Raw genomic sequence first — 24,523 nt, 5'->3', positions numbered from 1 at the left:
GAACACTTTTTCCAGAAAAAGAAATTCTCAAGGAGGAAATGACCTTTGGGTAATGGTCAACTCCAGAGAACTGCAAGTAAAACCTATAGCCTCAGGGTCAGTTACAATCAAGAGTGTAGCTGTAACAAATTTTAAGTCTTCAGAAATATTTAAGCCAGTACTTCATAAATCTCTCAGATGACAAAAAGACTTCCAAGAATCTTTTAAGTATTTTAAGTATTGCAGTTCATCCACTTAGCAAGGCAACTGGTACCTAAGATTCTTAAGGATGTTGTCCCTTCAGCATCCTGACATTTAGCTCAAAGTTGAGGAAAAGGCCAGTCTCAAACAGATCTGTGGGTGCCTTTTGTTGAATGGAGTGGATTTTAATTTGATTCATAGAAACTATGCAATATTTTTAAAGGAATTACATAAGTTTGGTCTAAAAGGAAGAGACAATTCAAAATTAAAAAAAAAAAAAAAGCCTTCTAGGCCTTCAACCTTTGAAAATCAGGAAGCAAGTTGAGAAAGCTTTTCAACTTCAAACAAGCCATTCTCATGGAAAAGGACAACTCAGAGTCAAAAATCTCATTAAGAAGGGCCAATGGATGAGAATTAGGCCCTAAACAAGCACTCCCTGCTCCTGGAATCATGATGAATGAGACATGTGCCCAGCTAGGGTTCAGAATTGCTATGGACCATTTCCTGCTTTGCACCTCCCATTTTCCCTTTTCGAACAAGAAATCTATTGCTTGTCTTGCTACTGTATACTGGATGAGAATGGGGAAGTAAAGTTCTTTCTTTAGTTCATGCATCTTCATATTGAGAATAACTATAGTAAAGGTGGCTTATATGTATCTGAAACGGATTTAAATGATGAGATTATGGGCCTTGAACCTGAGGACATATTTAGATGAAGCTTAAAGGGGTCTTGTGAGGTGGTAAATGCATTTTCCACATGTCAGGGACATGAATTGCTATTTGCAGAGGGTATAATGATCATCTCCAAAGATAGTTACCACCAAGCCCTTTCCTTCTCATATATGCATATCCATTGGGAAGTATAGGTTTTTCCCTTCATCTTTAATCTAGGCTGGCCCTATAGATTACTTTGAATACAATGTAGTGGTGTACTGAGATTTCTAAGCCAGGGCCTCAGGAGGACTCATGGCTCCTACTTCTCTGTTCTTGGAATGCTCCCACTTGGGAGGTTACTTCTTGAATCATGACAGGAAGAAACCCAGTCATTCATGACAGAAGAACCCCAAGCCATTTGGAGAGGCCACATAGAGAACTGAGATGTGGCAGCTGGGTTTCCAGCTGACAATCAGTATCAACTGCCAACCACATGAATGAGCTATTTTGGATATTTCAAACCCAATCAAGCTTCTAGAAAATTGTAGCTCTAGTCAACACCATATAGAGAGCAACCCAACTGATTCCTGTCAATTCAGAATTGTGGGGGGAAAATTAAATCGTTGTTTTAAGTCAATTAAGTTTGGGGTTGTTAGTAGTTGGCAGCCAAAATAATACATATGTCAATACATTAAGTAAATAAGATGAAGATCAAGTAACTCACTTCAACTCAAGAACAAAACAGCTTATGTTTCATTTATTTATTTGTTCCTTCTTGCCTTCCTGCTTTGCCATCAGTCCTACCAGAAATCTTAGTAATTTTGGCATCAGTCCTTCATATTAAAAATTTTATCTAAATGTATTCCTATGTAACAAAATTTGCTTGTTTTTAAACTTCAAAAAAGCTGTCATACTACATGTGGGCTTCTGAGACTTGCTTTTTGGGTCTTTCTTCCTATTAAAAGGACAAAACTCACAATTTAGTTTTCATTCTCTTGTCAATATTCATTGAGTGGTTACAAAGAGGGCTGCCTTGAACATTCTCATAGATGTACTCTTGTACACCTATGGAAACATTTCTCTAAGGTATATTTGTAGAAAAAGAATGGTCAGGTATTAGAGTATTAGAGAATGTAAGTAGTTAACTTCACAAGATAACGCCTGTGTATTGGTTTATAATCCCACCTGTAAATGTCTTCTTGATGTATTAATCTTCATTAATATTGTCTTATCTCTTAATTTTTCAATCTATTGGATGTAATTCACCACGGTCTTAGTTGATCATATATGAGACTAAACATCTTTCATGTGCTCAGTCACATCCTCTTAAAAGGTCTGGTTTGTCTTTTTGCTCATTATTTCTACAGTACAATGATGAATAGAAGTGATGATAAAATAAGTATTCTCATTGAGTTCCTAATTTTTAATGTGCATCTAGAACTTAGTCATGCTGCATTATCCTTTTTAAAATAATGTTGAATTTAGCTTATCAATAGTGCTTTTGGTTTTCACATCTGTTCATGTATGTGATGAGTCTGTAAACTTTCTCTTCTCCTACTGAATGTGTCTGATTCTATTATCAGTAGAAGTTATACTGGCTTCAGTAGAGCTAAAGAGAATTCCCTCATTACCTAGCCTTTGGGAGTTTGTATGAAATGTTGAGATAGTATGGTCCTTGAAAGAGAAACATCTGTAGATGTGGGCTAGATGTTCTGCCAAAAATTATTTACTATTCAACACTATTGAATAAGTCCATGTAGCTTGTCCATTTCTTCTTTGGACAATTTAAGGAAATGCCATTTTTCTAGATCTTGATCCATTTTACATTTCAAATATATTAAAATGCTCATCTGTATCTCTATGGGTGAGGACTCCTTTTCAATCTTATACTGTTTTCTTCTTGTTCAATTATGCCAATTTTACTGTTATCATGAAAACAGCTTTGACATTGTGATACTGTTTTCTAATTCACTGATTTCTTCGTTTGCCCATATCTCCATGCTTTAACATTAGGTTTATTCTGTTGGTCTTAAGTTACATACTTAGGCTTTTTCTTTAAGCATTTAGATTCATTCAGTGCTGTTTCTGCTACATCACCCAATTTTTCTAAATGCAGTATTTATAATTAGGTTCTATGTATTTATGTTTTCTTCTTTCATCTAGGTTTTTAAAAACTTGTAAATGTATGACTTTTAAAATTTTAACCTTTATTACTAACCTCTTATTTCGGATCATCCTTTGAATACTGATTTTTAAAACTTTATTGTGACTTATTTCATGCCTAGTACATGGTCAATTTTTGCTAAAATAAAATGCTTAAGAATATTCTCTATTTGCTGATTATTTTAAATTTGTCCATTGAATCCCAGAAAAGATCAAATGCTACTCACATATGCAAGTGCTTTGAAAATGGTAAAGCAGTATAAAATATAGCAAGTTAGGTATGAAAGTAATATATACATGCAATAGCAGAAACCCAATTTAACTGCATGCCACAACTGATGTAATGATTCTTGTCTAATTTGCATTTTCAGAAAAGACTGTTCATATGTTACAACAGCAGCTAAGTTTACAACAATTTTTCTTTGTTCTTGGCAAACAAAAAAAGGTTAAGAATTTGCAGACAAGTCTTGGCAAAAGGATATTCTGAGGCAGCTTTGCCAATCCCTGAGAATATTGTTGACTGCATTGCCTAAATCTGTTTTTTTCATTCATTCTTTGGCTTGGTTTATCAGCAATTGGGATCTGTTGAAATCTCCCACAATATTGTTCAATTTGTTGGGTTAGCCTTATTAATTTTGAGGCCATTTTATAAAGTATGTGCAAATTTAAAATTGATATATATTTCTAGTGAATTGTTCCTTTTATCATTTAATGGCCACCTCCTCTTTAATAATACTATCATAAAATCCAATTTTAATTTAGTATCACTAAAACTACACAAATTTTGTCTGTTTTCATCTTTTAAAAAATCCAGCCTATAGCTAGGTTTTAAAGACCTAATCAATCTGTTGTTGAACTGAGTTTAGTCTCTTCATGTTTAATTAATACTACCTGACTTGTTACTATTATACTAATTTTATTCCTCCTCCACCCCTTACTTCTTTTGTACTGTTATTGTCTTCCTATTCCACTATTTTCAAGTTTTCCTTTACAACAATTCATTCTGTATCTATTATTTTAGCAGTTACACTTGATATTTTACTAAAAATTTAAAGTTAAACAGTATCTTAACCTACCTTCTGGACAATGAAAGCATCTCAGAACATTAATTCTAATCACCCTCCTCCCATCTTAAAAGCTATTATCCAGTTTTTCAATTATACCTTAAAGTCCACATTCATGTTGCATAAAAATGTTTATTTAATTTTACACTGTTTACAATTTTACTTCTTATAAACACTTAATTACAACCTTTTTATATTAACAATACCTTTGATTTGTATCATTGTATTTGTTCACTAGTTCTTCAATTTCAGATCATCTTTGTGGAAACATTTTCCTTCTTGAAGATCATTCTTTTGTAGTTTCTTTATTGAAATTCTGTTGATAGTAAAAGTCTGTTTTTCATCTGAACATTTCAGTTTTGCTTGGTACAAATTCTAAGTTGATATAGTTTTTCTCAGAACTTTGAAGGCATTATTATTCCACCATCTTTGGGTACATTGTTGCTCTTGAGAAGCCTACTGAGTATGTGACTGTCTTGCCTTCATTGATGCTATTTTGATTCCTTTGAATGCTTTTAAAATCTTGTGCTTCGTATCTCGTAGTTACACTACTTTGGATTTAGGCATGGTTTTGATCCATTTATGTTTGGGATATACTGTGCTTCCTAAAATTATTGAATTCATGCTTTTCAAGTAAGGAAAATAGTTATCTTCAAATATGCCAGCCACTCTTCCATCCTCTTTTTCTCTCATAATACTTCTGGTTTTTATAATTCTTCCCTCCATATCTCTAAAGTTCTCTTTAATATTTGCATTTTCTAGCTCCTTGTTTCTCCTTGCTGCACACAAGGTAATTTCTTTAGATCTCACTTCCAGTTTATTTATTGTCTCTTGAGTCTAATACAACATTCAACATGTCTGAGGGTTCTTTTTTTTTAATTTCAAGTAACATTTTTTCATTTTTGTAGTTCTTTCTTTTTTAGATCTGCCTGTGGTTCCATTTTTCATAGATGTCAGTGATGAGACCTTAGAGAAGTGAATTATTTCTATAGGCTCTTTCTCACACTAGTTTTTAATTTGCACCTGGTAATATCTAATCATAATATTGCTTTATCTATGGAAGTCCTGAGCCTTAACTTGCTTTTGCTATGAGCTACAGGGTACTACAAACTAAATGCCCACTTCAACTGTCCTGGCTGGAACAGCATCTCAGATTCAGATTCATTTCCTTGTTTCTAATCCAAGGCAAATTGCATATGGTTATGTTGCAATTGGTATTTGCCATCTGAGCAACCACTGCCCACTTGCATGTTTAATATAGTATTCACAATTCCCAACCAAAATGTGTTCATTTTTGTGAGTAAAAATAGAGGTATGATTCTCAGAAACTTCCCCTACTTTCTTTCAGCCGATTAATGCATTCAAAAATAGATTTTGTTCAGGATTTAGTTGTTTTTCAGTACTTAGCCTAACGTAGTGCCAGAAGTAAAAGTCTTATAAAATATACTAAAACGGGTATAATATACTAACCTGAGAAAGCATGTGATTTATGGCAAGCCTTAATAATTCAAACCTCTCTGGAAAGGTTTCCTATCCCTTGACCAGAACTCGATCACTATTTTGAAACTGAGTATACATTAGAAAGGTCCTAGGATATGAACTTATCCAATAGATTGTTGTCCCACTTTGTAGAAATTTCTCGCATTATTCTAAGATACTCAGTTAAATTTATAATATATGATCCAAATCAACAGGACTAAAATCTATAAAAATAAAGTATCATTTTAAACATTTTAAAAAATAGGTAATAAGGATTTGTTACAGCAACTTCCATCTATATGCACAACTTTATTTTTGGAAGCCTGAGCCATCTATAATATAAGCAGGGCTAAACAAGGCAGCTGGTGATTTCATTTTAGTCAGAAACCTAATAGGCATTATGACAGCAGAGGTGGCTGCTCTGGTCTTAAATGCAGATGGACTGTTTGCATCTTCATTATTCATAATGATTGCTTTGTGTTCTCTGGAAGATCAGGAAGCTCTCTCTGCGTCCCACCCTAATCACTGAAGTAATGAAAGGAGATTCCCGCAGCAAAGACTGCGACCACAACTGCTGCAATCACACCTACAGGTAAAGCAAACAAAAAGCAAATGGTCATGGGATAAGCAAAACAAAGGCTTAACTGATCCTAGGCTCTGAAATGTAGGTAACCCACGAGCTTAGACAACAAGATGCACCTGCACAAACACATGCTCACACACACGTATATATGTATTAAAAGCCAGCCAGTTGGGCAGCCCTGGTGGTGCAGCCGTTTGGCACCGCCTGCAGCCCCGGGCGTGATCCTGGAGACCTGGGATAGAGTCCTGCCTTGGGCTCCCTGCATGGAGCCTGCTTCTCCCTCTGCCTGTGTCTCTGCCTCTCTCTCTCTCTGTCTCTGTGTGTGTCTCTATGAGTGGATAAATAAAATCTTAGAAAAAAATAAAATAAAATAAAAGCCAGCTAGGCTTAGGAGGAAAACATAGCAATAAGCTGGATAGATGGCAAAGGCTTGACTGATAATCATGTACTTCATCACTTAGCAAAACCTGCAAAAAAAAAAAAAAGTATCTCTCATACACTTGTGCACACACATCTGACAGAAAAACTCACACATCTTTAAAAAGTTTCTATAAATATGCACACTGGCATTCCAGCTGTCCCAAGGTAGCCAGTTTCAACCAAAAGACAGTCCAATGGGCAGCGGGTCTCAAACATGACAAGTCGTTTGTGTAAATATTAAAACTAAAAAACTCAGATTCCACCATTATAAAATCTAAAAATTAGTTACGTTTGTCTTGGTAACTTTTAGTTTTGTTTATTTTTTCCTAATAACTAGAAGTTAACCAAAACAAAACTGACCAGAGTAGTCTAGACAGACACACACATACACATGCACTTCGATACAAAGAATTTAGGCAATTATATAATGAGTAAGTTCCAAGAAAAACAACTAAATCTTCTGGCTTCTAACTCTCAGTTAAAAGTCTTAATGCTTATAAAGTATTTCTCAAATTGGCACTCCACTTAACAATAGTCTACATGTTCTTTTATCAATAAGTCTGAACAGTGTTAAAGTAATTGCCACACTTCTTTGGAGTCTTTAAAATTCTAAAGTTCATTACAAATTTTCAGACCTGAATTTGACATTTTTCATAGACTATGTATCAGAATTTTCTACAATAGCTGTTTTGCAAAGAACACCAGTCTGGAAAGCATTGGCCCAACTATACTAATTAATTCCCAAAATGCAACAGGTTTTTCTTCTAAAAACACCAAAAAAGGGGTGCTTGGGTGGCTCAGTTTGTTAAGCACCTGACTTTTGATTTCAGCTCAGGTCATGATCTCAGAGTAGTAAGATGGACCCCTATGTTGGGTCTGCCCTGGTATGAAACGTGTTTAAGATTCTCTCTCTCAGGCACCTGAGTGGTTCAGTCAGTTTCAGGGTCTGCCTTCAGCTCAGATCATGATCCCAGAGTCTTGGGATTGAGCCTTGCATTATGAAGCCTCCTTAGCAGGGAGCCTACTTCTTCCTCTACCTCTCCCTCTGCCTCCCAATTGCATGCTCTCTCTCTCTCAGTCTCAAAAATAAATAAATGATTCTCTCTCTCTCTCTGCCCCTCCCACCCACTCTAAAAACAAACAAAAACACCAGAAAAATTAATAGGAAGTGACATGTTTGAAGGCAATTAGGATAATGCATTATTTATAAATATTTCCATCTCTTTCATCTCCAGGGTCTAGTACTTTCCATAATACTCAATAAATACCAGCTTAATCTAGCACCTCTAAGAAAGCAAAATGTAATGGAAATAATTTTAAAATAATGAGAAAACCAAAGTCCAACATAACATCTTTTCAATGTTATAAAGGAAATTAAATACCTATATTTTGCTGAATTTTCATTATTACTGCAGTTTTAATTGGTTGTTTTGGTTGTTCATCATCTGTGTTGTCCAATGAAGCTTCAGTATTCATAGAGTAACTCACACAAGCTGCAAGAGGATAATAATAATAAATCCTAAATAAATGGGAATTATTAAATTATTTAAAATAAGTTTTAAAGAAGAACATTATAAAGAACATATACAATGAGCTCCAATTTCCTCCAACTTGCCTTTTTTACAACACAATTTGCTCGTCAAATGCAGGTGAATTAAATTTCATGGAATATATGTCAAACTGACAATTTTAAAAATACTATAGTTTTATAATTGACTGAAACCAGAAACCAGAGAGTTAGTTCTAAATGACTCTCACAAATTATGGGAATATAAATATAGTAAAAAAATATAGTAAACAAATATAGTAAATAAATAATAATATGGTAGGGAAGTATAGATAATATAGACAATTTAGATAACAACAAAGATAGTAAACAAGTAATTTGTATAGTAAACAAGTAATCTGTTTCTTATATTGTAGTAAAAATAAACTGATGCCAAAAATCAAGGAGCAGAGTAATTTTCACTCTTAGTTGGGATTAATTTCTATCATTCTTATTGGTGGCTTAACAATAATTTCAAATAATTAGTTATTAATATTAAAAGCAGGGATTAGCAACTGCAGTCCCATGAGGCAAACCTTATGTGCCCCACAAAACGTAAAATATTTACTATTTGGCCCAATACAGAAAAAGTTTGCTGACTGGATCTAACCTGAAATTTGAAATATAGTAGTCCTCCCTTATCTGAAGTTTCAGATACCTGCAGTCAACTGCAGTCCAGTAGCAGATGATCCTATTTCTGACATAGAGTCAGCAGGTCAACAGTATCCTAATGCTATGTGTCACCATGCCTATATCATTCATCTCACTTCATTTCATTATGAGACATTTTATCATCTTACATCATCACAAGAGGGGTGAGTACAAATATTATATTTTGAGAAAGAGCACATTCACATAACTTTTTTTACAGTATACTGTTATAACATTATTATTTTTAATCTCTCACTGTGCCTAATTTATAAATTAAACTTTATCACAGGTTTGTATATTTAGGAAAAAGCATGGTACATAGAGGGTTCATAGTATATAGAAAGGTACTATGTGCAGCTTCAAGCATTCATTGGGGTTCTTGCAACTTATCCTCTGCAAATAAGGGGGTCTACTGTATACAAGCAAAATATGATCATTAATTTAACCTTAAAACACCTCAGTGTTAAACAAGGCAACTACCTTATCTCATTTTACAGATGGAAAATAAAACCTGAAAAGTTAAGTGCATATTTGAGAGTCATGAGCAGCAGACTGAGGATTCAAATACTAAGGTTCTATTTCATTACGCTGGCAATAATTTATATAGATTAGCTTAGCTGAATTTATTTAACACTGATTAAAACTGTCTGAACTAAAAACATCCTTAGATATCATAGTCAGTGGTTTTCATTTTTTTCCCTAGTGCTAAAGACTCTGATAGAAAATCCCAGCATATAAAATAGATAAAAATAGAATTATGCTGACTAAAGCAAGAATGGACAGCTCCTGGAGCCAGACCCCCCTCTTTCCCTCAGAGGTGGTAATCAAATGCTGTTCTATATGATTCCAGGGAACTGTCTAAAGTATCTACACTTCATATTGATCTTTTTATTTGCAAAGAGTAGAGAACCACAGAATGAGAGACAATGAATACTACCATTTAAATTCAAAATTAAAGAGCTTATTGCTTAGATTTAAAATGTTCTTGTAGACATCTTTACATTTCAATATAACGGCACAGGCTCACAAGTATGATATATAAACTTACTGAACCAGGTATCTGTGGTACCAAAACAGATAAAAGAAAAAAAACTGCCTAATTTTCATCAATTTCCCATGAAGAAAAGTTTACTGTCATTTTGAGAAATCATCTTTAGCCTGGGTGGTTCAATTGGTTTAAGTATCTGCCTTTGGCTCAGGTAACAATCCCAGGAGCCAGGGATAGAGCCAGCATTAGACTCTTGCCCAGCAGGGAGCCTGCTTCTCCCTTCCTCTGCCTGCTGCTCCCCCTGTTTGTGTTCTCTCTCTGTCAAATAATAAATAAAATTTTTTTTTAAAAGAAATCACCTTAGATGATTTCTAATCACCTCATTAGAATCAAAAGTATCACCAATCCTTTTTTTCCTCTTTAAGCATATAACCAAAGAACTCTAAAAACAAACAAAACTCTTTTTTTTTTCTCCCATATCATATTGGTTACAAAGGCTAAAAATTCTTATTATGAACTATCTCTAGAAACATTCTGTCTTCTGTATTTCCACAGTTTCTAGATTTCTCAAGGATTAGAACTTAGTTCTAGATTACATTCACCTACTAGCTTCATATTTCCCTTAACTTCATCTATAGATCAAAAAGTTGAATGAATAGTACAGTTTATTCATGTTAACACACACACAATTTTGGTTTTTCTATTAGTAAATATCAGTCCAAAAAACTTTTTTGGGGGAGCCACTAAAATCCATATATAAGATAACAGATACAAATAAAAATAATGGATGAACCATGAATTACACTTATTTGCTAAAGGATTTTTCTTGAGTACTTGTATTTAAAGAGCACAAAAATGGTTTTGTCATGACATAGTACTTATACATTTAATATTGTTATATGCAAAAGTCATGCTCTAGTATATCAATTCTGCACAATTTACTTCTATTAAAAAAGACATTTCACTTTAATCTATCATACAAACTCATATTGGTTTGATACAACTCTGAGATAATTTTACTGAGGCAGAGCATTTTTCAAGGATAAATATGATCTTGTCATAACAATTTACTTGTGTTTATTTTTGATGGGAGCTTCCAGGATTTTAACTCAAATCTCATACACAATGTCATTTTACTACTCTCTGAAATTTAAATGCAAATAACATGATTCGATAGGAAATTAGATCTTAACCGTTCCTTAAAAACGAGGTAATTTTAACTTCAGACAAGCCTCAAATTAATCATGTAAGAACCTTTTGAGCAACTATCAACAAAAGAGAAAACAAGGGCAATAATGAATGCATGTGAAGTTGTAAATGTGTTCAATTTCATTCCAAGCTGTTGGCAGTTAGGCAAGACTATTTAAATGCTTAAAATAAAATGTTACGACTTGAACTCCTTAGTTATCTTCTTGCCCATCCCTGAATACTAAAGTAATGAGGTTTAACTATACTCAATAATTTAGTCATAAAAATACATGTTCATTATTGCTTCTCTCCCCTTTATATTATCAATGTTTAACCAAACAACAAAAAGTAATTAGCTCTGATATCAAGACAGAATTGGAAGAGTTTCACCAGATTTTAAAGGTGTCTCCAATTTTTAGCTGATACTGTAGATAGAATGTATCTGAATTATTAACTTAATATCTAGTAGAAGATGACTAATGCATTTAAGAAATTTTAAAGCCATAGTTATCCTTCACCTTAAGTGAGTCATTCTGACAAACAAATTGTTCTTCATCCCTTAAGTCATTTAAAAGTATGTTATTTTAAGGCACTCACCTGGCAAAATATGTATTTCAAACATAGCAACTACTTGGCAAGTATTTTATAGAATAGAAATAATTAAATAATAATCAGCAAATAATAACATCAAATACTTAGAAAATAAATCCAGATTCTTATAAAAAGTTTAACACCCCTAAATGTACACTTACTGATTTCAATTTTTGAACTTGAACATTTGAACTTCACTTTTTTTGGTTTATTGTATATGAAAACCCTAATTTCAAATATATAGGAAAGTCTATACACACTATAAAATATTACTTTCATACTTTAATGTTAATATTTTTTCATTATACTCTAGAAATTATTTAAAAGTCTTATAATAGTGGTTAAAATCACCCTACATTTATGTATCTCTTTTTGTTTAGAAAGTATTTTCCCTAATATTCTGACTAAATTCTCTGATCAACCCCAAGAGAATCTGGGATTCAGAGGGGACTTATTTAAAATTACATGGAAGTAAGTGACACACCTGGACTCAGTTAAAATACTATCTCCATAAAATTATGCATCTAATATTTTTGAGTAAATTAATGAATGAATGAGTAAAGGAGTGAATATAATTCTAAATCAATAGGATCTTTATGAAAAAAACAGTCAATTTTTCTATTAACATAAACATTTTGTTTATGTTTTTACTCTATCCTATAATTTGGGAATATGTTATTTTGCCATTGAAAATAGGCTAATTACCAAATCATTCCTTCTAATTCAACAAATGCTTGAAAAAGCAAAACTAATAAAATTCTAGACAAGTCATATTCTTGGTCACAATACATCTGATGCCAGTGTCCAATTCCTAAAAATCCTAGAGTTTTTTTTACTGCATTCATCCTTCAAAATGAACTCAAATGTCACCTGCTCTCAGAAGCTTTCTCTAATACCATACAAGGATAATGCCTGTGCTAAATGTTCTGATAATTCTGTTCATCCCTCTGTTATAGAACTAATCATCTTATTTTAGAGTAACCCATTTCTCTGTACTTCCCTCTATACTGTGAACTTCTTGAGAGTTAGGACAGTATATTTGATCTCTAGAACCCTTAATGCTTAATAGGGCTACTTTAATAGGCCATCAAAACAGGGCAGTGTCCTTAAAGAAGCATACATAATGAAGTAATATCTTAATACATTATATAATACTAGAAAAATATATAATCTTGAGACCATGGGTTTGACACAGTACATATTCAAGTTATACATACCTAAACTTTCCAAACTGCTGTATTGTTTCCTTTGTGTTTAAGATTATAAACTCTTCCTACTCAGTTAATCTCAATACTAGATAACTGGCATAAAAAGAAATATAGACAGAAAATCATTTAAAAATACAGTGTGGGGACACTTGGGTGGCTCAGCGGTTAAGTGCCTGCCTTTGGCGCAGGGCGTGATCCTAGAGTCCCAGGATGGAGTCCCACATTGGGCTCCCTGCTTGGAGCCTGCTTCTCCCTCTGGCTGTGTCTCTGCCTCTCTCTCTGTGTCTCTCATGAATAAATAAAATCTTTAAAAAAAATACAGTGTGAAATATACAACTAAGTACCAATATTAAAAGCTTAAAAAAAATCAAAATTCACAAAAAGACTAATGAACATTTATGTCATCTAAGATTATAAAGTTATTTTTAAATACTTCAGTTATTAGCTCATGCTAATATTTAACATGGTACAGTCTTAATGATAAAACTTACTGAAGGAAAGCTGCAAAACAGAATTAAAATATATTTAGTATACATATAATGATAAAAGTTCATTGGAGAATAGCATTTAAAATGATAAGTATGTTATCTTGAGGCTAAAAATAAGTCTCAATTATTTGCAAGAATATTTCAAAGATTTCTAAGAATCATTTAAAAGCATAAAATTTAATATATTTGGGATTATCCACTGTATACTACAGAGCATGAATTTATACAATAGATGAGTGCTTTCAATAAAAGTGAAACATAAAGCAGTAATGGAAACAATTTACTAAAATTTGAAAATACTAATATCAAAACTGGTTATTATAGATTGTTATTGCTAATCTACAGTCAAATACACAAATCAAAATATTTTATTCTTAGTGACTAATTAACAAATCATTGGAGATTCTAAAATTTTGATCATTAATGTTCTTGGTTTCTCTTACGACCTTACTACATGCTCTACATAATTAGCAATGCATACATAATATATCTTCCAAATCATATTATAGACTTTTTAAGGAAAGGAATCTGGTCTTTGATTTTTACTATTACATTGCTTTGAACAGAGCAAATGCTTAATAAATACCTGATAAAAAGGCATACTAAATGCTGTACACTAGAATTAATATTTCTAGTGCTGCATACTATGTTTTAAATGTTCTATATCCTTTAAAATGCTCTGAATTATATATATACCACAGATCCATGACTATCATACCCTTTTTACTTTTTTAAAAAGATTTATTTATTTATTTATTTATTTATTTATTTAATTTATGATAGACATAGAGAGAGAGAGAGAGAGAGAGAGAGGCAGAGACACAGGAGGAGGGAGAAGCAGGCTCCATGCCAGGAGCCTGATGTGGGACCTTGGGCCAAAGGCAGGTGCCAAACCGCTGACCCACCCAGGGATCCCTATCATACCCTTTTTATTTTATTTTATTTATTTTTTATTATTATTAATTTTTTATCAGACCCTTTTTAAATGTAGTCCCCTACACATGTCTTAAAAACTCTGTATCTGGCCAGATATAAACTTAAAATTTTCAAACATAAAATAAGTATGAAAAAAGATGTGTTATAATTTCCAAAAAAATGACCTATTTAGTCTATATCAGTCAATTTTTAACAAATATTTATGAATACCTACCATGTTTGAGGCATGGAGCTCAGATAGAGAGATAAACATTCTAGGTACTTACTCTTAAAAATCTGACAGTTAGGGGGACCTGAATGACTTAGGAGTTAAGTCTCCCTTTGTCTCAGGTTATTATTGCAGGGTATTAAGCCTCATGTCAGGCTTCCTGCTCAGCGGGGAGACTGATCTCTCTCTCCTTCCTGCTCCTGCTTTCTCTCACTATCTTTGTCACTATCTTGGTTTCTCTTAAATAAAAAAAATCTTAAAAAAGAAATCTGACAAAGGTTGAAGATTAAACACAACTGATGAGTTATATAAGTATGCAAATATGTTAAAGAGCAGCACAGAATTATAATAAAGCATAATGGAGAAACAGTCTGGGTACATTAAAGGTAGTATCTATACAGGTTAAAAAAATTCTATTTAGTTCCTTGAAGACAGAATTAGTATGATATCGATCTACGGACCTCAAACCTTAGGACTAAGTAATTTGTTTTAGTCATCAAATATTTACTGACTACCTATGATGTGTTAAGGCTAGGTTCTTAGTAAAGTACTAGAAATACAGTAGTGATCCAGAGAGGCAAAATCCTTTTCTTGTAAATCTTCTGGAAAAATCGAAGTTTGCTAAGCTGTACATATAATGGTTTCATGAAAGTCTGAATTTATTGAGCTTTAGTTTTGTTTTTGGAAGGCTGTCATACAGTAGCTTCTTTATGAATATATTATAATAGTATAAGCTACTTGGATATTTTTAATGTTTTAACATATAAAGAATGGATATGGGGCACCTAGGTGGCTCAGTGGTTGAGCATCTGCCTTGGTGATCCTGGGGTCCTGGAATCAAGTCCTGTATCAGGCTCCCCATAGGGAGTCTGCTTCTCCCTCTGCCTATGTCTCTGCCTCTCTCTGTGTGCCTCTCATGAATAAATAAATAAAATTTAAAAAAAATAATGGATATTGGGGTACACCTGGGTGGCTCAGTTGGTTAAACATCTGTCTTAAGCTCAAGTCATGAGCTCAGGGTCATGGGATCAAGTCCCGCATCAGGTTCCTTGCTCAGCAGGGTCTGCTTCTCCCTCTCCCTCTGCCCCTCCCCTCTGCTTGCATGCCCAGTCTCTCTCTCTCTCTCTCTCTCAAATAAATAAATAAATTTTTTTAAAAAAAGTATAGATATTACCCTATTATTAATAGAGGTTAAAATAACTATTTTTAAAAGTATAATTGACAAGGTATTGAATACAATATAAGCTAGTTTATAAATGTTAAAAAATGAAATTAAGAAAGGCAAGGTAAAAATATTTAAGACAGATGGTTGTCTTTATTTTTTTTTTTTAAAGATTTATTTACTCATTTTTAGAGAGGGAGGGAGAGAGCAGGGGGAGAGGCAGGGGGAGAGGCAAAGGGAGAGGCAGAGAAACTCTCAAGCAGATTTCACCTTGAGTGCAGAGCTCTATATGCTGGGCTCAATCCCAGGACCCTGAAGACATGACCTGAGATGAAATCAAGAGTCAGATGCTTAACAGACTGTGCCACCCAGGCACCCGTAGATGATAGTCTTTAAAAAATCTAAATGAGGAGTGACTTGGGTCACTGAGTCTCTTGAACCTCCAAATCTTGATTTGGCTCAGGTCATGATCTCACAGGTGGTGGGACTGAGCTATAAGGCTGCTTCCAAGCTCAGGAGGGAATATGTTAGAAATTCTTTCCCTATGCCCTTTCCTGGACTTGTACTTGTTTGTATGCATGTATGCACGCGCGCGCTCTCTCATAAATAAATAAATAAATAAATAAATAAATAAATAGATAGATAGATAGATAGATAGATAAAAAGATCTTTAAAAAAAAGAAAAAAAAACCAAAACTCTAAATGAAATCTCTCTGTCCCTATGCTTTGATATCTGACTTTTAAAGTAAGTTGTGAAAATAATTAATCAAAAAAATTTTTAAGAAGTTGTGATTGGGTCAAATTTTGCACACAGTGCTATGCTACCCTTTAGTCTTTCATGAATGTAATACGCACTAAAAGTGTGACAACTAATTCAAAAAGAATATGAAAGGCATTTACTATGATAACAGATCCAAGATTCTAGCCAACAAGTGAGAAATTATACTAACAGAAGCAAGATGAAATTAAACCAGAATAATGTTAACATCATTCATGTTAAAAATTTTTTTTTGAATGATGCAATGAAGGTGGTGATGCTAAAATAAATATCTAGACCATAGTAAGTAGTAATTCTATAGTCTTTGTTATTTAGGTCCCGTGGAAAGGAATTGTTAGAGAAAAGCACAGGCTCTAGAACCAAATTGCTTAAGTTTAAATTCTAGCTCTGCCATTTACTAGCAGTGTAACCCTAGAAAAATTACTTGACCTTTCTGAGCCTTGATTCTCTCATCTGGAAAATGGGAGTAATAAGAGTATCTGCTTCATAGGGCTGTTATAAGAATTAAATTATTTAGTATTTGTAAGGCTTTGGAAGGAGTGCCTATACATAATAGGTTCTATATAAATAATAGCTAATGATATTATTAGAACATTAGTTTGAATTCAGGGTAATGTATTTTGAGAAAGGCAAACCAAAGTATATTTAAAGAAGTAGTTTTTAATCTTTCTTAGGTCACCAACCCTTTAATGGCTATAGTTCTTTCTCTAGAAAAAATTACAATAATTACTTTCAAGTGGTTTGTGGATCTCCTGAAAGCCAGCTAGGACCCCAAAGGTTATGGGTATTACATGTTAAAAATCTCTAACCTAGAAGAACATAAACAAGGTGGTAAAAAAGAATGAGGTCTGGAAACTATAATAAAGAGACCAGTTAAAAGGTTTGTGCAAATATTTGGCTTCAACATACTTAGAGCATGATAGTTGCTCTCAAATTTAAAGCATGGCCTCAATAAAGAAGTACTCATGTTTTACTGCTCCAGATTACTGCATAAGGTGTTAGTTGCAGAAAGGCATACTGGTATTCAGAATAAGGAAGAAAACAGTCTAAATCCTCATCTCCTAGGAATATAAATTTCAGTGTTAAAAAAAGATGAACTAGTTCAACTCTAATGATCCTACATAAAATTCATTCAGATTATCAATGAAGTATTGTTAGACACTTAGAGACAGAAGTAAACAAAATAAAAAAAAATCCCTAAAAAAAAAATTAAATTAAAAAAAAAATCCCTACTCTGATGACACTAAATCTAGTTGGCAGAGATAGTGTAGCCATTAATCTGGGAAAACATATTTCAGAAAGCAGCAAACACATGTTTACCAGGTCATTTTCAAAATATCTATTAGTTAGGAAATATGCTATAACTGTCTCTTATACTAGTTTTTGAAGGACTAAAATACAGCTGCTGCTTTAACATCAGATACTGAGCAATTTAAAGTGTTTTTTTTTTTTCTTTAAAACATACTTAACGTTCCACATCATAATACTAACCTGGAGTTGTTGAAAACAACAATAACGAACTCAGTGGTCTCCAACTAATTTGAAACCTTACCGACAGATTTGATATTCACCAACCAAATACTTACTTGATTCATCATTTTAATAAAAGTACTCTGAATCAAACACTCTTATGGTGGGGGGGGGGGCAGGACTTACTTAAGTCACAGAAGAATAACTAAGAAATTAGAATTAGAATAAAGACTTGAAAATTGCTATATTTAAATTTCATAAACATTCATTTTCAAGAGTAACCTAGTGACTACTATGATGTCAGAAATCTGAAGCTTGATAGTTACTCAGTATTTATTGATATTTGCAAATAATTACCTTTATCACATACTTTTTTTTTGTTTCAGGAAGTCTATCATATACTCATACTTATTTATAGATATGTTTTCATATCCTGATCTCACTTGATACAAAATAAAAACAAAGCAAAGCAAAAGAATACAAAGCAAAACAATCACAGCCTTCTAAAATATAAGGTCAAATGTGAAAGTGATGGTTAGGGGTAGAAACTGTGTTATATAATTAGATAGTATGGCAAATCTGTGTTTTATAAAAATAATCTTGATCTACAACATTTGGAAATGCCCATTTCAGCTTAGTATCCCAAATGTATGAAGGGGTAAGAAAATAAAGCCCACTAGTATGGAAAACACATTTAAAAAAATAGCTTAACCAAATAATTAAGATAGTGAATTTTAAGCAAACTTTTCTTACAATAAAAGAAACACTGAAAAGCCATATATTTCCACCTATTTAAAGCTGAACTTGTTTTATGAAGATCTACTTGCTAGGCTTGGAAAATCTGAAGTATCTTAAATTTTGGTAGAATTTTCCAGGAAAACACTGACTGCATGTTTCTATCTGTAGAAATTAAACAGACATATTTTTAAATGCCTCAAAAGTATCAAACAGAACTAGTGTTAAAGAAATCTAAAGACATATTTAAACTAGATGGCTCATAGGTCATCTAAGCAAAAGTCTAATCAGGTTCTCAAGTCACATCATATAATTACCTGTGTTTATTTCCTCTGCAATTTCCAAATCTTCTATTTGAATCATATGATCTAACATCTCTATGAAATGGTCTCTCATTTCTTCAGCTGACTCATCACCAAATTTATAATCACATAACATTACAGTAGATCCCGGAATGGGGACAAAAACTCGGTGAGGGAGGATGTGAAACTCTTTTTCAGAATCTAAAAGGAGGAGGAACATTATCAATATTTAGATAGGTCTGTCACTAGCATCAGTGATATATTTGCATGAAATATACACTAATAAAAATAAAACCTAAAGGATCTTTTCATTTTCTAATTGATCATATACAAAATTGCTCTTACTGAATTCTGCTTTACCTCAATACTCCTGGTCTCTGCAAGGGACTAAATGATATTCCTATGAAATATAAACTTAACCATTGCCTTCAATGTAAGGATATTGTTTTTTGTAAGTTATATATTCTTATATTATCCACTATCCTATGAAGGAATAACTAGGAGAATTTTGTTCCTGGTCTCCAATATTGTTTTTCTTGTTTAACCATACAAGCACTGCATTTTGTAAATATTTCTCTTCTTTATGCAAGTTTAGAGTCAAATTAGTGGCCCATCTATATCAAGTGTACAGGACATAATTGCACACCTTTTGCACTAATCTTACCACTGACTTTATCTTATCAGATCTAGCTCCCATTTCAAGCATGTGTAGGGCATTAAGATACATGTTTTGTATACTAGTCTTACTACCAACTCCATCTTGCTTTTTTATTTTCCCTTTGCCTCATTCCTATTGCTAATATTTTTTATCTTGTTAGATTGTAGTACCTTTTTGTAAAGTCTTAAATTATCTTTAGAAAAAATAATATGGATCTAAATAAACAATAAATGTTTCATTCTTTGAATAGTCACAAAGTAAAATATATTTTCCCCAATTTCTAATACTGTCACTGTTCTACATAAACACATAATTATTGTTTGGTTCAACAACATCAATTCTATTGAACTATTAACAAAGACAGAGATTTTGTGTAAAGAATCACCTCTTTCCGCAATGGGTATGATTAAATAAGGTACCAATGCACAGATCAAGCAGAAAACTAGGGCTTACTTTAAAAGCAATCTGTATTTCCTTGTCAAGAAACTAGTGGTAGCTTTATATGACTACAAACTGAAGATGATGAAGAATGCCTTAAGTGTCACAGAAAATGCTATGACTTAAATTCTGTGTTCCTGCCAGATTTGCTTATCTTGTTGTCATATGAGAACTGGGAAAAAAATTTCTCTTTGATCAGACTGCCTCCTAGCTGTAAAATTATATTCCTGCAACTTTTACTGTAGCATGTATATTGCCCACACATTGAAATTAGGAATGTATTTTATTTTGGGCTACAGTTTCTTAAAACTTGTTCAAAACTTTCAAAGATGGCTACAATATGTATGTGTAATTAGCATGCAAAATTTTAAAACTATTTCAAACTGCATTAATTCTAGTTTGCCTGAAAAGGAAATAAAACATGCTTGATATAAAATCAAATGTTGCGAAGCCTTGGTGGCTCAATCAGTTAAGTGTCTGCATTCGGCTCAGGTCATGATCTCTGGGCCCTAGGATCTAGCCCTGCATCAGGCTCCCTGCTCAGTGGGGAATTAGCTTCTTCCTCTCCCTATGCTCCTTTTTCTCTCTCACTGCCCCTCCCCCTACTTTGTGCTGTGTGGCACACTCTGTCTCAAATAAATAAAATGTTAAAGCATTAGTTACAGTAATTTTAAATTACTCATTAAAAAAACTTAAAAATTTCAAATTAAAAAGTTAAATTAGCCACTTAGTATCTAAATAGAACCAAGTTTTCTGATTGGTCTGAGCTTAAAAATGGGAAGATTACTTATTTATTTATTTATTTATTTATTTTAAAGATTTTATTTATTTGACAGAGCATGCACAAGAGAACACAAGCAGAGGGAGAGGGAGAAGCAGGCTCCCTACTGAGCAGGGAGATGCGGGGCTTCAATCCAGGACCCCAGGATCATGACCTATGCCAAAAGCAGACGCTTAACCAACTGAGCCACCCAGGAGTCCTGGGAAGACCTTTTTAAAAAACATACTTGTCACAAAGTATTCTAAGAATCCGTTAGGAATATTCCCACAGCAGAGCATCTAGTTAAACATTATTTGAGTAAGTCCAAAACAGAGTAAAAAATTCAAGGCAATTTAAGAATTGTGTTTTTTTGTAAAAATAAAAGCAGAATATACATCATCCACTAAAATACACTATATGTTAACCATTTGCATCTGTATGATACACTTAACATGATTGTTTTTAAGTAACCAAATATACTGATTACATTAAGTTCTCAAATAATGATATTTTTTAAAAATTTAAAAAAGTTGTTTTACTAGTTACAAATAGAATCCTAAATCATCTACTGTATTATAGAAAATTGTGTAGAATAGTTGGTATCTGAGTTAATTCTTAAAAGATGAAAGACATTTGTATGAAGCAAACAGAAGTGCCATCCAGAGAACAAAGCCACGACCAAAGGCAGAGGAATATAAGTGTTCTTTGAACACAAGTGGTATGGATGGATATGAATGTAGGAATGGAAGAAGGTAAGAGACCTCAATTTTCACAATGAGTAGATCTTCTGTTGAGAGTAAGTTGGGTAAGACTGAATGTAGGCTGAACGCGAATAATGAAGCTCTGGAATACTTAAGGGGAATCTGAGAAGGGGAAGACCACAATAAGTTAAAGGAATGATTGGACTTCTTATAATTTTGTCATTAACTACTAAAGTTCTTTCATCTGGATAGCCAGAATTCAAAGACTATGTTTATTTTAAAGATTAAGTAAGTAAAGTTAATATGCCCTTTGCAGACTTCTTAGGCATGCAAAAATATTCTAGTTCAGCTTAATTTCATGGCATACATGCTACATTTTACCATACTACAAATCTATAAAATCTTACCAGTATATAAGAAAGATAACCTAAAGTAAAATGAAAACTAAATCTAAAATCTAACAATTTGGAGTATATACGTTCAACTTCAAAATGTACGTTAAAAAAAAGAGGGATGCCTGGGTGGCTCAGCGGTTGAGTGTCTGCCTTTGACACAGGGCGTGATCCTGGAGTCCCAGGATCGAGTCCCACATCGGGCTCCTTGCATGGAGCCTGCTTCTCCTTCTGCCTACGTCTTTGCCTCTCTCTGTCTCTCATGAGTAAATACATAAAATATTTTTTTAAATGTATGTTTATTTGTATTATTACACTTGCAATTTATTCTTTGATTGTGGTATCTTAAGATCAACTAACATGTTGCTGAAATAAATCTCCTGTTACCAAAGTTTAAAAATATATAAATTTATATTGCTTTCTTTTTGAAATATAATATACTTCCCAAAAATTAAAGTTAGGAAATTTTAAAGACAACTATCAAGTAATTCTCTTTATTATCTCCAATAAAATAGTAACTACCACTTACTGAACATATAGCTTACCAATTTGTATTAGGGGCTTTACAAACATTATCTTTTTAAATCTCACAATCTCAAAGAGTAACTACTGTAATTCCTATTTTCTAGATAAGACAATGGATGCTTGGACAGACTCAATCATTGGTCCAAAGTGACTCCCCGCTAGTGGCAAAGTAGACACAGAACCCAAGTACATCATTCCTCTCTTTCCAACAAACTACACTGCCCATTCATTCTCTTCACGCAGGCCTCAAAGGCTACTCAATTACCAGTGAAAACTTTTTTTTTTTTTTTTTTTTACCAGTGAAAACTTTTAAAAAAAATTTAGGATAACATTAGATGATGATGTTAACTCTAATACATCACATTTAATGTATAAATATTACAACTGCTGTGAGAAGTCATTTTACTGCTTCACTATCAGCAAAAATTTCAAAATACTAGCCTACTTATTAATACCAAAACAGTCATACAATACCAGTTTACGAAGCATTGTTAGATGGAACAGAGTATCTAACTAATGTGTGTAATAGAGTAGATCTTTGGCATTAATGGTAAATGCATCCCCATGTCCCCGAAAATCCTAAAATTCACAGTTCAGTTGTAGCACATACTATTACTCAGAAAGTGAAATAATGTTTTGCACCACTAGAGTTATTGCATACACAAAGTTAAGTGGTAAAAACAAGGCCACCCTGACATGAGGTTGATAGGCTGACTGGGTGACTAACTGGCCAGGTTTTACATACTTCCTAAAACAAATATCTCAATCCAAATGCTGCATAGAAGATTCAAATTCACGTCTCAGTAAAACTACACACTATTAGTAAATGGAGTTTCAGGGTTATTTGTGAGTACAGGAAGGACAAATGTTAAATCTGGCAATTCTGCTAATGTATCATACTAGGAATATAAAAAAGATTATGACTAGGCCACCAAACCTAATATACTAGCTATCAGCAGTACTACAAAAAGAGTTTTTCCTATAAACATAAAAATATTCCCTTAACAAGCAAATATATATGTTTCTATTATGTACATATTCAACTGTGAATTGCAAATGTACTCATACCTGAATGGTAGAACAGAGAAAAATGTGTAACTTTGAAAAGCGTATTCAATGCTATAACTTGAGTAAAAACTATTATTAATACAAATTTCAGAAATGGTATAGTTTACACTTCTTGAAATGGAACAATTATAAAAAGGTAAGACATGACCCAGGCTTTTTAAAAATCTAATAAAGTATGCCAGAGTAATATTGAGTATATAAATTAAGAAAAATTTAGAAAAATGTAGTATGAATAGATTAATTGCGTATATACCACAAATTAATACCTATTAAAAATTTATTATATAATACTTAACACTAATATTTTTATTTTCAATAATTTTTTAAAAATCTCAGATATTAATTTTTAAAATATTAGCTTTAAAATATTAACAAAGGGGCACCTAGGTGGCTCAGCTGGTTAAGTGGCTATCTATAGCTCAGGTCATGGTCTCAGGGTCCTGTGTTAGGGTTAGCCCCTCATCAGGCTCCCTGCTTAGTGGGGAGCCTGCTTCTCCCTCTCCCTCTGCTGCTCCTCCTCCTTGTGCTCTTTCAAATAAGTAAAAAAATCTTAAAAATAAAAATAAAATAGAATAAAATAAAACAAAATATGAACACAGTTTATCCATTCTGGCAGACATTCATGCCCTCCCTATGACTGTTAAATGCTGACAAATTTGTTGTTATAAGGTGTTCCAAACATTTTTTGGGGGTGGCAACTGAAAAGTTGTCATTCACTATGACAATGAAAATTAAAAGATGTCATGTTATTATAAAACATAGATATGGGTAGTTATAAAAGATAACATATCTACTACATTTTGATATCCTATTATTTTTATCAATTCAACACATGCAAAAAATGTTCTTAATTTTATACTCATAACTTTTTTTTCTGGAATTTCATTCAAAAGCAGATCTTCAAATAGCATTTCACAACGATCTGCCACTGTATTCAATATATCTCTCTTCATTGCCTATGAAAAAACAAAAATTACAATAAGAAACAAAACTCATTACTTTAAATTTGTACTATTTTATTACCACCCTCCCCCAACACAATTGACTTTCCTATATAATCATGTCCACCAAAATAACTGGTACATCATTCCATTTTTTAATATCCATTTATTTAACATGCTTACTGACACATGAACAGTTAAGTGGCAAATTTGCCTAACCTTCATTTAAATAATTTAAACCAAATA

At 32.9% G+C, this 24,523-nt stretch overlaps 1 protein-coding gene across 11 annotated transcripts in view; it reads right to left on the bottom strand.

The window, feature by feature from the left end:
* Nucleotides 1-4,173: 4,173 nt before the first annotated feature.
* The window catches only part of ODR4 (odr-4 GPCR localization factor homolog), a 41,063-nt gene continuing 20,713 nt past the window's right edge, over nt 4,174-24,523 (bottom strand). For all 11 annotated transcript variants that reach the window (XM_049112165.1, XM_049112171.1, XM_049112169.1 and 8 more), the window contains 4 exons: nt 24,204-24,292; nt 18,810-18,997; nt 7,926-8,036; nt 4,174-6,126 (listed from right to left, as the gene is read on the bottom strand). In XM_049112165.1, the coding sequence (XP_048968122.1) occupies nt 6,059-6,126; nt 7,926-8,036; nt 18,810-18,997; nt 24,204-24,292 (456 nt within the window). In that variant the 3' untranslated portion in view covers nt 4,174-6,058. The remainder of the gene's footprint in view (nt 6,127-7,925; nt 8,037-18,809; nt 18,998-24,203; nt 24,293-24,523) is intronic.

Source organism: Canis lupus, chromosome 7 (assembly GCF_003254725.2).
Source record: "Canis lupus dingo isolate Sandy chromosome 7, ASM325472v2, whole genome shotgun sequence".
NCBI classification, from domain to species: Eukaryota; Metazoa; Chordata; class Mammalia; order Carnivora; family Canidae; genus Canis; species Canis lupus.
The sequence above is the reverse complement of the archived record's forward strand: the minus strand, read 5'-3'. Positions and strand labels throughout refer to the sequence as shown.